We start from the raw sequence: 13,318 nt of genomic DNA on the forward strand, positions 1-13,318 counted from the left end.
AACAAGTGTATTGATGACAAAATTTTACTTGTGAATAATAAGTTTAGTCCACCCAAACCCCTGGTTTTGTAGGAAACGCTCTCCTAAACCAAGATGAGCCATCAATAGCCACACTAATGTAATGAGTTCCCCACCTCTTCTTAGTTGTGCAACATGGGATCTGGGTGAGGCACGGTTAGCAGCATAACAAAGCAGCTCCACCCAGACCTTGCTTGTTATCTCCCACTGACTGCTTCCAAACATCTTCAGTTGCTCAGCGAGACGACAAGCATCAAATAACACAGATTTGCTTTTATCCCCCTTTGCAACAATAGGTGGGATGTGCGCTTTCACTTTGAGAACCTTGATACAAAATTCCTTAAAAAACTCTTCCTCTTCCTTTGTACCATGATTTTCGCATTCCACGCCAGAAGTTTGGCAATTTAACTTTGAGCACAAACATTTCTTAGTCTCAGCACAAATGTAAGAAAACCAATGGACATTTAAGCTTTTATTCATAAACTTTCTCGCCTCTGCACATGTGTCTTCAAACCGATTTTCCGACATTCCTACCACCAAAGATACCAAAGACTGTTGCCTTAGTAGAAGATATGACATATAATCTGAGAGCCATTTAGAGAAACTACGGTAGTCCATCCCATCAACATTATCAGTACTACCATGTTCTTGGCTAGTCCAATAACATATATCAGTAGCAAGATGCCAAATCAACACGCTTTCATCATAATCAACATCCACAGTCCAAGGATTCAAATACTCTGAAACAAGAAAAAACTCGTTTTCCAAAGCCAAATTACCTCTAGCTGAATTTACTTCCTTCGTTTCCTTCAAATCGGGGGCTAGCTTTGCTTTCTTCTGTAGCTCTTCAATGACAAACTTCACCAAAAGTTGCTCATCAACCTGCTTTTTGGCGACGTATAAAAAACCAATCAAAGCATCCTTAATTCCCTTTATGAATATATACTTCAATATTGAAGGAGGATCCTTAAAGCAACGTTCTAGTAGGTTGTACTTTGACATGTACTGAGACCATCTACAGTGACTGTTATCTTTTGTGCAGGTCGAAAACTGAAGCAACCGTATTAATATAGATCTCAAGTATTTCGTTATGCCTTGCTCGGGAGTGATTATTATCCACCAATCAGACAAAACAAGCATGAGACTCACATATATGTCTAGAGCTATGGCACCCCCAAGCAATGCAAAAGTTATTGCAACATCAATGTTGTCGTACTTGCCCTTATATTTTAAAGAAAATATTAACAAAGATGTCACGACAGAGGAAAAGCTAATAATCCGAAGATAAACTTGTTTTTTTTAGTATCAAGAACACCTTCGTGTAGAAAACATCATAGATGAAGTTGAGCTCAATCTCCACAATCCTAAAAGCTTTTGAGGCTCTTGCATTGAGGAAAAAAGAACGACTTTCCTCGCGATCTTTTAAAGTTAGAAAAGCATCAGCTAGGATGCCTTTGAACTTTTTATAGAAGTTATAAGCATGTTCAATCATCGCATTTTCCTCCTCTGGGGCATTTGCATTACTGATGACATTTATGCCTTGTACTTTGGAGGAACTCGAACTCAAAATGTCTTGAGGATTTCTTACTTGTGAATTTTCTTGACCTTTGAAGGGTCGATCTGTTGAGTGCCGTAAAAAATGTGTCAGGCTTAACATATGAATATCTGATGAAGACATGATAATAACAAGCTATGTTCAGCTCACCTTATTTTTGCTTATTACAGATCAGATCAGATCAGAAAAAATAAGTTCAGATCAGATCCGTTCAGATTATGCTTATATTTAAAAATCATTATTACTATTATATATCTTTCATTACATATTAGTAGAAATTATAATAATTGAATATTAATAAAGCACTCATTGAGACGAATCAAACAAGACTCCACATGACTATATTTTTTCTTATATATTGAGAAAAATCTAAAAGATAAGATCTAGTAAATCAGATCGGTTTAGATCAGATCGGATCAGAAAAAATAAGTTCAGATCAAATAAGTTCAAATCAGAAAATTTCAGGTGAACTAAACATAGCCTAAGTATTGAATTATGGATGTAACTCTGAAATATGATGAAGTATTAATTTATGCACGAAAATCTCTTTGGCTTAATGTTTTCTCTCTCCAACACGTTTCCTTTTCGGAAACATTTTAACTCTTTTTGAAAATAGATAGTGGACTAAAACGAGACCAACATAGTTTTCTTACTAGAAGAAATATTTTCCCTCTAAAAACTTACTTTTAAAATATTGTGTTTCCTCTTTTTAGAATTTGAGCGATCATTGTGTGCCCGTCTGCACGACAAGACATCGGGGCGACATAGCATTGATCCCATTGCACTCACTCAAGCCTCAAGGCCCAATGGCCAAAGCTCGCATAGACTACTCCTTGGTAGGGGTGAGCACAACCGGGTATCCTGTAGAATTTCATAGACCCAGACCCAGACCCAGTGGGTATTAAAAATCTAGAATTGAAATTGGAATTGGTCAAACCGGGTCCTAAATTTTTGGACCCAGACCCGAACCCGGTGGGTACCAGGTCCAGATCTGGGTACCCAGTTGTAAGTTTAACAACATACTAAGATGGGCCAATTGAGCTATAAAATTTTTTAAAAAAATTAAATGGGCCTAAAGGCCTACTAAGTACTAACTTTTTACTTAACAACTATTATCCTATTACCAATTCTATATGAGTATATGAAAAAAAAACAATTCTAAGTACTAGGTACCCGGACCTAGACCCGCTCCAACCGGGTACCCAGAGCTAGAACTGGGTACCCACCAGGTACTGGGTCCGAAAAAATTTCTACCCAAAATTGAAACCGGATGCAACTGGGTCCAATTTTTTGGACCCAGACCCGAACCCAGTTGGACAGAGACCGGATCCGAACCCGACGGATCCATATCAGGTCTGGATCTGGATCTGGGTACCCGAAATTTCTGCTCACCCCTACTCCTTGGCCATCCCAAGGTCACACGCCTATCTCGCCTTTGTTGGTTCTTATTTTTTTTTATATTATCAGATTTATAATACGAGAAAGTAAGAAAATATTGAAAACCCTTTTTTATTATATTATATCTTGGCAAGTTGGCATCTATTCATTAACATGCGCTAGAGTACTTTCGTTGTAGCCTCGATTTCTCTTGGACACTTTTTGTATTCTTCCATGGATTTTTCTTAAGTTCTTCAATAAAATTTTGTGAGGTTTTTTTTTTATTCTTTCTTTTCTTTTTTTATTATTTCTTTCTCTCTTATCTATCCATTGATTTCCTTCATGTTTAGGCTTGAATTATCATTGTCAATTACGTTTCCTTTCTTATATATAGTTTTTTTTCTTGGTTATAGATTATCCTTCTTTTTAAAGCTAGGGGACCTAGATTAATACTGTGAATCTGTATTAACGTGATTAATTGTATGATTACTCGATGGTTTTGTTGATCAAGTTTCGGACCTACACTTATGGAAAAAAGAGATTTACTCATTCTTTATCAAAATTAGTGATGGTATTAGTGGCTTTTTATTGGAAGTCCAGGGTTAGAATACTGTTTCAAATGCATGTTATAAATAAAAACTTTATTACTTGTCCCTACCAGATTACATTTACTTGTCTTGAAATTCTAAAATGTAAAACATATATTATATATCCGAGACAATTTTATGCTAATATCGAGTCATAAACTGATACTCCATAGATGTGGCAAATAAGTCATATGGGTCGGATCATAAGTGGGTCAATTTTATGTCTAGGGTTGCGTTCGGATTGGGTCTGTTTGGGTACGAGTACACCTCGGGTTCATGTGATTTCGAGTCATATTGGGCCGGGTTAAATCGGGTTTTCAATCTTGTAAATAAATAGATTACATATAAAATTGATAAGAGTAAGTTAAATAATTAATCGACATTGGCTTATATCATATTTGATGACTTTTTTTTCATTAAATTTGTGTAAAAAGTAACTAATATGACAACTTTCAAGGTCGAATTTGGGTTGGGGTGATCATTATCGGGTCAATTTCGGGTCAGGACACTTTTGGATCGGGTCATATTCGGGCCGGGTCTATTTTACTTTCAAGTTTTGGGTCACTATTTTCGAGCCGGAAACAGTTCTCTGATCGGGTATTTTGAGTCAGGTCAACATATACGAATCTATTTTGCTGCAGTAGAAGTACACCTACGAATAGTAATAACACTCCTAGATATGACTTGCTAAATAAAGGAGAGGTCTTTCACGAAAACGTCTACCCATAGAATTATACAATCAAAATACTTTTATTCTATTTACCATGATAATGATGGCCACTGGTGGGAGCTAGCGGGCCAAGCTATGGGCCATAGCAGGCTGGGCTAAGACTTCACGGGGGACCGTGAATTAAATCCATTGGACGGACTGGTTCACAGGCTGAAAAAATCTTGGCCCACACTGACCTGTTATCTATTTTCACAATTCGAAAAGCGGTTCTGACGGTTCGTTGGTCTAGTTGGCTGGATCGGGCTGGCAGGCCGGCATGAAATTTTTTTTCAAAATTATTTAATCATTAAAATTATTCATTATTGTTACATAAAATCTTTAAAATGAATTAAAATATAAGTATACAATTATTAATATTAATGAATAATTTTATTATTTTTAAATTTGATTGAATTATAATATATGCAATTTGATTAAAATATATACAATTTGATTAAAATATACACAATTTGGTTCAATATTTACTTGGACTAAGCTGGTCCGATTTATGGGCCGGATTGGATTAGTTTCGTGGTAAATTAATTGGATCAATATAATTAAGTGCTATCTCAAATTAGCAAGTTGTTTACCTTCCAATTAGCAACTTTTGACACATTTTCTTATCTAAAATTCTAAAGCACCGCAAACTATTCAACAAAACACTAGTAGTACCTTGAATAGTAATTGGAATATGAGCAGTTGCCGCAGCAGAATACTCTTCCATAAACATGGCATAGTCGGGACCAGCTTCAGGTTTAGTCCTGAAGGACTCTCTGAAGCTATCCATGCTAGCGAAATACAGAGCCTCTGTTCGCTCAACGTACTTGATAACTCCATCAACAAACATGAGAAGCGTTGGCCACAACAGGTAATTGTTACTTCGAAGAGACCGAACAAACACATAGATAGTAACAGCAACCTGTGCTGCAAGTTGAAGAGCGTGTCGATGCCATAGCTCGTTATCTTCCAAAGCTAGAGCAGTAATTGTGTCTGGACCACCAAGATGTAACAAAAGAAATGGCGCCCAAAATGCTAGTAGATCTTCCCTTTGAGGAGAATCATCATCGCCGTTGGCAATCAAACCAATTGTGAATAATGCAACTGCATCAGCTGACAAGTAAAGCAACCACATTGAAAAATTAAGGAAGCTGCTTGCACTCCGTTTTCGGCGAGGTGCTAGGATTGTGAGCAATGCTTGAATGAGGAGACTGGTAAGCATGAAAACACGGATATCCCATGTACTCCATAGCTCCTTCACTCTCTTTAAGTTTCCCCCACTTGTGTCATCCATTATTTCCTTCCTGTCCCTATATACAACTTACTATCAAAAAAATTGATAAATTGATAATGAATGGCCGCCTAATTCTAAGAAAAATGTTTGCTAATGAGGTTGAGAAACTAGACAGATTTGCGTTTTGTGTGTTACAAGTCAACTTCCATCATGCCAAGAGGAGTAACTTGGATCTAGATTAATCAATAAAAAAAAGTCACAAGTCTTGGTCATTTTTATAACTTAGTAATTGTTTTTGCTAATTGCATAATCATTTTTTGTACGAATATTATTGTTTACCTAACACCAAACCTTCTCATAAGACCTATTGTCTATTCCCCCTTGCCCCCTCCTTCAATTATTTGGTCCTTTTAGCTTTCCTCTTTCTCCCCCCTCCCAATTTAATAGTTATTATGTGCATGTCTCTGTTAAGTCATCCTTACATATTTGTGTGTGTGAAGTTGTGAACACATCAAACACTAAATACAACAACAAAGGGGAAACTCTGTCTAAACATGTGTTCAACTTCTCTATATATCTTTCACTCTTTCTTATTTATCTAATTAGTTTCACCACTTTGTAGGTGGGCTTTGCGAGCTCGGCCAGTTAGGCCTCTTGAGGCGAAGCCACCTGCTATGACCTGATGAAGTCTTTGGTATCCCCACTAATTTGAACACTTTTATTTTGAACACTTTTATTTTTGACCCTGACAAGATTCCAAGGAGGCGACGAGGGAGAAGGAGAGAGAATTTGAGAGAGATAGAGAGAAAACGGTTGAGGGAGAGAAATTGAAAGAGAGAAGGAGAGAGATTAGAGTTTTTCTGAATTTTTTTATTCTTTTCTTTTTATTCTTTCCTATTTATAGTGTGGCCATCCTAAGTCTAATAGGACTTGGTTTATTTTATTTATTCCGAAATTAAAAGTAAATTGGACTATAATATAATTACGTTATAGTTGTAAACGTACTCAAACTGTATTATTATTATACTAAAATACTTTTCAGTTCTATTCTTTATATTTTCTTATTTATAAAGAATAACTCCAAAAATACGGAGTATTACATCTTATGCTATCCCCATAGACGGCGCCAAACTGTTTCTATCTAGAAATTATGGGTGTTAATGTGTGCTGAGTAGGAGTGAGCCCTGAGCGTCGACGTGAGCAAATTGTCCATACACCGAAATCCTGCAAAACAAAGTTAGACTTTGTTCCGGGATCGCCCCTCCGACGCTCAAGTTAGTTGATGATCGAGGTAGAGAGAAAAAGTGTAGAGAAAGGGTCAATTTCGGTGATTAGCACAGGGCCTCCATATGCCATGAGACGGCCCTGATGTTTCAATACAATAAATCTTGAGATTATTAGAGCATATTAGTTTCTTTGTTACATGTCATTTTCAAAACTTAGGGTTAACAATATATTATTACAAAAAGTAGTATATTACATATAAAAAAGAAGTATATATGACCTAGATATAAGTATATTACCATAATGATGCTTTTGGTTTCACTACATTATATTTTTTTTATTAAATGTGGGATAGTTTGTCAAAACAGACTTTTTATACACTACTTTTGGCGATAAACAACTTTTCGTAGACTTTATGGCAACTTAAAAGTTTAGCTAGATACGACCTTAACCTATTTTCAGGCATTTTCCCATCGAATTTTGAGTTTTTATATACTACATTTTTCTATTGATTCAACATATGCTTTATATATATATATATATATTCACAATAAACCGAGTAAAACAATAAACCTTGTTTTAATTAGGAAAAAATGGAGGGAAAGAGGCGGGAAAAGGAAAAAAAAAAAACCCAAAGGCATATGCATGTTGCATCAATAAAAAATATGGTATATCAAATTAAAACTCGGAATTAAGTGGGACATGCTTATAGCCGGCAAAATAGACATGTACCCGTTGGTCAGACCCGAAAAACTTGACCTTATACTTGTGCTTCACCCGATAGAACTGAAACTCGACAATAATGACATGAATCCGAAACGACCCGAATATAATAATAAAATATTATTTTTCACAAACATGAATTTATATATTTTATTTGTTTACTAGAAAATAATTGACCAGACCAAAACTAACTCGAACCGGTTCGAACCTACCCGTTGTTGACCCGGCTCATCAAACCCATGCTTAACTCCAAAATCTCATGAACCCGCGATTGACACGTAAGCAAATGTACCCGACATATACCCGATTTGTATGATTTAGTTTCCCACCTCTAAACATGTTGCATCTATAGAAAAATGTGGTATACAATAATTGTTTATATTCGCTATGCACCCAGTAAAACCTCAAAACTTCTCCATCACTGGTTTGTGAATTACGTCTGTACCCTTTTGAGTCAAGTTTCTATCTTTCAGCTCAGTGTCTCTCAAAACTTTATTTAATTAGTATCTCTTAAAAAAGCTTAAACTTATTTGTTTATCTGGATAGGAGCCTAGTTTTAGCAAATCATTGATTCATTGGTCTATAGAGTAGAGAGTAGAAAGTCAAAAAGAGAGAGTTCGTAGTGTGATCAGACATGGACAACCAAGCCATGGAGAAAATAAACATAAACCAGCTCTTGAGTTTTGTTAATAGGTTGTTGTGGATAGGAGAAAATAATAATTGGAGTAGTCTTGGTTATCAATTCGATGATTTTAGGACGAAACTGTACAACTTGCGAACGATGCTAACGTATGCGGAGCAGACAGCAGAAAAAATAATGGGCTGTGGAGCTTTAGACAAAGAGGTCGAGATCAGAATCAAATACGGATTGTGCCGAATGGAGTTTCTCAGCAACGAGTTCCAGCTAGCCCAGATTCAAGGTACGCAACCCAACTACTAGGAGCATTTCCTAATTCTTCCTCCCCCCCCCCCCCCTTTTTTTTTTTTTTAGGGGGTCCTAATTCCTGCCAGGAATGGATCGGCTGAGTAATGTTCCACATTTTGGTAAATACTCCATTCGTCCCAAAATATAGTTCTCATTTCTATTTTGGAAGTCAAAATTTAAAATCTTTGACGAATATTCTCATTAATGTATACAAAAAAACATATTCATGTGGGATCTTGTTGGTAGGGATGACAATCCAGTCCGAATCCGACCCTAGTCTGCTCGATCCGAAGGAAAAAATCTGAGTTGACTCTGACAAAAAATTAATCCGACTCCGTTCAAAAAGTCTGACTCCGAGTCGGAGGAGGGACGGAGTCGGATCTCAAAAATAATCCGACATCCGAATCCGACTCCGACTTTTAGTCAATCAATCCTTTTATTTTTTATTTTTTATGTTAATGTATTATTTATGTATAAATTGACTTCGGCTTTCTTCCAATTATATTATATATGATTTTCCCATTGAAGAAATAATTGTTAAAAATAATAGTAATATTTAAATTATTTATACTATATAAGATTTCCATATGATTATTAGAATAAATTGTAATGATTAAATTATTGTATTATAGAAGACTATTCTATTATAAAAAAAAAAATTGGGCAAAAAATAAGTCAGATCGGATTCAGATTCGGAGTCGGATGTTCGGATTTTAAGTCGGATCGGAGTCGGAATCGGATGCCCGGAGTCGGAGTCGGACTTAGATTTAAAATCCGACTTCCCGTAGGGTCGGAGTCGGATTATGTATAATCCGATCCAAGTCCGACCCGTTGCCATCCCTACTTGTTGGATTCGTCTTAACGTGAACATTCGTAATATCAATTTTTTTTATATTTTTTACTGATACGAAATAAAAGATATAATTGGTCAAAGATACGTCTTGGAGACTGTGCGAAATGAAATAGGAATTATATTTTGGGACGGAGAGAGTAGATGGATTAATTTTTTTAAACGAAAATGAATAAAAATAAAAAATAAAGTTTAATGTACTTCATCCGTTCTAAAATAAAATGGCATCTTGTATTATAAGATAGATAAAACATTGCTTTATTTGGTATTGATTAGTGACAACCTATGAAGCACGAGTACTTTCCTGAAGTGTCGTTTCCCATATCGAGTACGGGTACGGGACTGATACATCGGCAAAATGTCGCCGTGACTCTTGAGTGGTGGGGACGTTGGGTTCAGTAGGGGACGCTTAGGGTGGTTGATTGGAAGGAGAAAAAAAGGGAAGGGAGGTAAAAGGGACGGCTGTTTTTCATATTTAAAGACTAGTGGTAGTGGGTGTAGAGTGTAGAGTGTAGAGTGTAGACAGTTGACTGCAAAATGTAGCCGAGTCAGGTTTTTATATTGAGTATTGAGATAGGTTTTTTTATGCTATTTAGGTGTTGTTTGGTTGACATCCAATTATCTAGGAATTGCAAGTTCCTAGGAAGTGTAAATATAAGAAGTTGTTTGTTTAACTAGAGCATAGGAAGTGGAACTTCCTAGAAAGTTCTAATTCCCACACAATGAGGGAAGTTGCTTACCTAGTCCTCCCTATGTAAGTGCCACTTCCCATGGGAATTCCATCCTCCCATAGCCTACCAAACAATTTTGCTTACTTCCTAGGAAGTGAAATATCATGGGAAGTAAAATTTCATGGGAAGATCAACTTCCTAAATGCCAAATACAACCAAACAATACCTTAATATATAGAAGTAGACTAGCGTTGGGTTCCTTTGGGCTTTGATAGGGAATATTCAATTCAAATGTAAATGAGTTAGTGGAGGGTTTGAATTATTTTTTTCTGTTCTTTATTACTTCATCAACTTGTGCCATCTGCCATACAACAATAGCTATTCCTTCTTTTACCGGTTTGAGTCTTTTACCCTAGCTAATTTTTTTTTTCCTATTCTACCGAATTCCAATTATTATACTTCTATTACAACATTTTGATTTATAATAATTAAGCACATTTATAAAGATATGCACTATATCATTACTCTTTTTTTAATGACTATTTATTTTACAAGACTTTTTTAAAATTATTAGTTTATATTTTTATATTTATGTCATTTAATACGGTTCTACATAAATTAAATGGAGAATATATATTAAAAATGTAAGGTAATATTATCCATTATTTTATTTTTTTTACCGAATCCAAGCCGTATCCGTTTTTTAAAATTTTGGTTTTGCTGTTTTTCGTCCCCGTATCCATATCAGTGATACCTAGTTGATCACTTATCTTCTATCTCTCTCGTCTATTTTTTTCTTTTTCTTACTTTCTCTCGAGTCCTAAATCTCCGTACCAATGATGTATGTTTCATTTAAAACAAAACGAATAAGGTATACTCCCTCCGTTTCAGAAAGATTTGAACATTTGTTGGGACACTTACTTTAAGGTGATAATTTGTAGTGTGGTTATAAAATGTTATTTTATTAAAAGAGTAGATATGATAGGAGTTGATGGGTATTTTTTATTGATGAGAGAGAAAGTTGAGTAACTTTTATTAATAAAGGTTGAGTGTGGGTCAAAAGAGTGTAAAATAGATAATATAGTAATAGTGGGATCATGTCAAAAATAAAAGTGTTCAAACTAATTTGAGACAAACATAAAAGAAAAGTGTTCAGACTATTTTGAAACAGCGGGAGTAATTTTTTTTGAAGGTAAAGTGTTCAGACTATTTTGAAATGGAGGGAGTAATTTTTTTAGGGTAATAATGTCGTATAACTAATGGCAAGCGTTGCACAAATTTTTTTTGATGTTGTATAATGAATGACAATGTTGTGTGAAGTTACTAATGTTTATAAAGTTACTAATTTTGTATATAAAAAAAATGGCTTAATTTTGTTAGAGATTTCAAAGCAAAGTTCCACATTGATGAGGCAACACTATATTAGTATGTTTATGAGGGGAATATCTCCTCACCATTATATTAGTATGTTTATGAGGGGAATATCTCCCTCATGAGTTAAGATGTATTTAGACTCACGCATACAAATCTTTGTTTTTAGTTGCTAAACATATCTATTCAAATCTTTGTTTTTAATTAAAAAACCAAAGTTGAGAAATTATTTTAAGATTTAAAAATTGGTAAACATGAGTTTTATTTTTTTAATTAATTTGAGGATAAATATGTAATTTAGAGTGGGTATTGAGTTATTCCCACTTTCCTTATATAGGATTATTTTATAACCTTTATTTTTTTCAAACAAAATGATAATTTAATGACAGTAATTTCTCTTTGTATTTACTTTGTAAGGACCTCATGTATCAATGTGAATAAGATCAAAGGATTCACTTAGCTTGCTTGTGACTCACTCACAAGTCACAACATATGGCAACTTCGTGAATCTTGACAAAACACATACACATTTCTTTGTACTTTGTACCGTCTTCGTGGTTCATATGGATAAAAAACCGTACACACTTCACCACTTACATTCTTCAACTCTTTCAATCGTCTATCTTACCAATTCTAGACAAAGGTACATGACCTAGTCTATGGTGCCATAATGTTTACTTGCTCACAGAAGGGATATTTGTTATCACAGTTGGCACTGAGCTACATGAGTTTGCAAACACACCAGAGTTTTTAGTGCATTTCTCACTATAACTGTTGCTTGATATTGGCCAAAGTCTTGTCAACAGGTTCATTCAGCAACCCGTTTTTAGCTCTTCCTACTCCTTTCACCTTTCTAGTTTTACCATCAAGAATTATATAGAATCCAGGGTGAAACAACACCTTATAACTAATTTGTCTATTACATACAACAAATTATATTATATTGATATATATTAAGATGCAAAGTATCTGCAATTTAGTCATGCATGGAGCTTGCCAGGTTTTTACTATAGAGAAGAAGAATCACATCCACCCAAAAGGGTTGGCCTCTATCATGTGCGAATGTGCCACCCTTATCAGTAGGACGGTTGCTAATCATGTGAAGGTTATTTGATTAATTAATTAGGGGCCATTTTTTGTAGTATTAGCACATAGCACCAACATGGAGTCCATCAACAAACTTGGCTTTATTGTTAGGATTTTTCGCCAATTACAACCTTTTATAATAGCGAGTTTGTTAATTGCAGCCTATTTATTTCAAACTCTCCAATTGCAGCCTTATAAAATCAAGGTGCCTTTAAGTTGCAGTCCAATTTCATTTTCCGGCCAAAAATGACGTCATGTTAACCATAGTTAAGGTCCAACGGTAATTTTCAGGCCCAAACCCTCTACTTCTCTCTTTCCTCTAACCTCCATTTGCTCTCTCTCCTCTCTCTCTTCTGACCTCCATTTTCTCTATCCTCTCTCTCCAAGACCACCATTTTCTCTATCTTCTCTCCTTTCTCCTCTCCCCTCTCTGTGCTAGCATTTCAGAAAATAGGTGTCTTTGCTCTATTTTATAAGTATTTTGTCATGCGAAAATCTCAATCGACGTCCATTTCACCTAATAAGGGCGGGAATGGAATCCGATTGGGTGTAAGAACACGAAAGAAGCACAAAAAAACTTGATGCAATTTGTGAGGATATATATACTCGGAATCGTAGGGTGTCGAATGAGGGTACTAGTGGAGGAGGACGTTTGGGAGATGACATTCAGACTTAGAGGAGAGAGAAAATAATGGAGGTTAGAGGACAGAGAGGAGAGAGAAAATGCAGGTCATAGGAGAGAGAAAGAGAGAAGTCGAGGGTTTTGGAGGGAAGTGGAAAAAGGGTTGAGACTTTGGTGAAGTATGACGTCATAATCAGGCTAATTTGGCCTGAAAATGAAATTGGGCTGCAACTTACAGGTACCTTGATTTTATAAGGCTGCAATTGGAGAGTTTGAAATGAGTAGGCTGCAACTAACAAACTCGCTATTATAACAAGCTGCAATTGACGAAAGATCCTTATTGTTAATATTAAATTAATAGTTCAACCA

At 35.5% G+C, this 13,318-nt stretch overlaps 2 protein-coding genes across 2 annotated transcripts; both read right to left on the reverse strand.

Annotated features, from left to right (window-relative positions):
• LOC125495098 (uncharacterized) lies at positions 1-1,292 on the reverse strand. The gene has a single exon (XM_048639833.1). The coding sequence runs from the start codon at positions 1,156-1,158 to the stop codon at positions 25-27; it is 1,134 nt and encodes a 377-aa protein (XP_048495790.1). The 5' UTR covers positions 1,159-1,292; the 3' UTR covers positions 1-24.
• LOC125495099 (uncharacterized) lies at positions 898-5,698 on the reverse strand. Its single transcript, XM_048639834.2, has 2 exons — positions 4,919-5,698; positions 898-1,638 (listed from the first exon to the last, which is right to left on the reverse strand). The coding sequence occupies exons 1-2, from the start codon at positions 5,535-5,537 to the stop codon at positions 1,289-1,291; spliced, it is 969 nt and encodes a 322-aa protein (XP_048495791.1). The 5' UTR covers positions 5,538-5,698; the 3' UTR covers positions 898-1,288.
• Positions 5,699-13,318: the final 7,620 nt, after the last annotated feature.

This window comes from Beta vulgaris, chromosome 2 (genome assembly GCF_026745355.1).
Source record: "Beta vulgaris subsp. vulgaris cultivar EL10 chromosome 2, EL10.2, whole genome shotgun sequence".
Classification (NCBI taxonomy): Eukaryota; Viridiplantae; Streptophyta; class Magnoliopsida; order Caryophyllales; family Amaranthaceae; genus Beta; species Beta vulgaris.

Bases quoted from the DNA above. Each gene is read 5' to 3' on its own strand.
- LOC125495098 (XM_048639833.1), bottom strand. From the start codon at position 1,158: ATGCTTGTTTTGTCTGATTGGTGGATAATAATCACTCCCGAGCAAGGC.
- LOC125495099 (XM_048639834.2), bottom strand. From the start codon at position 5,537: ATGGATGACACAAGTGGGGGAAACTTAAAGAGAGTGAAGGAGCTATGG. The intron at 1,639-4,918 runs GTACTACTAGTG...GGCACTCAACAG, and splicing joins TATTCCAATTACTATTCAAG to ATCGACCCTTCAAAGGTCAA.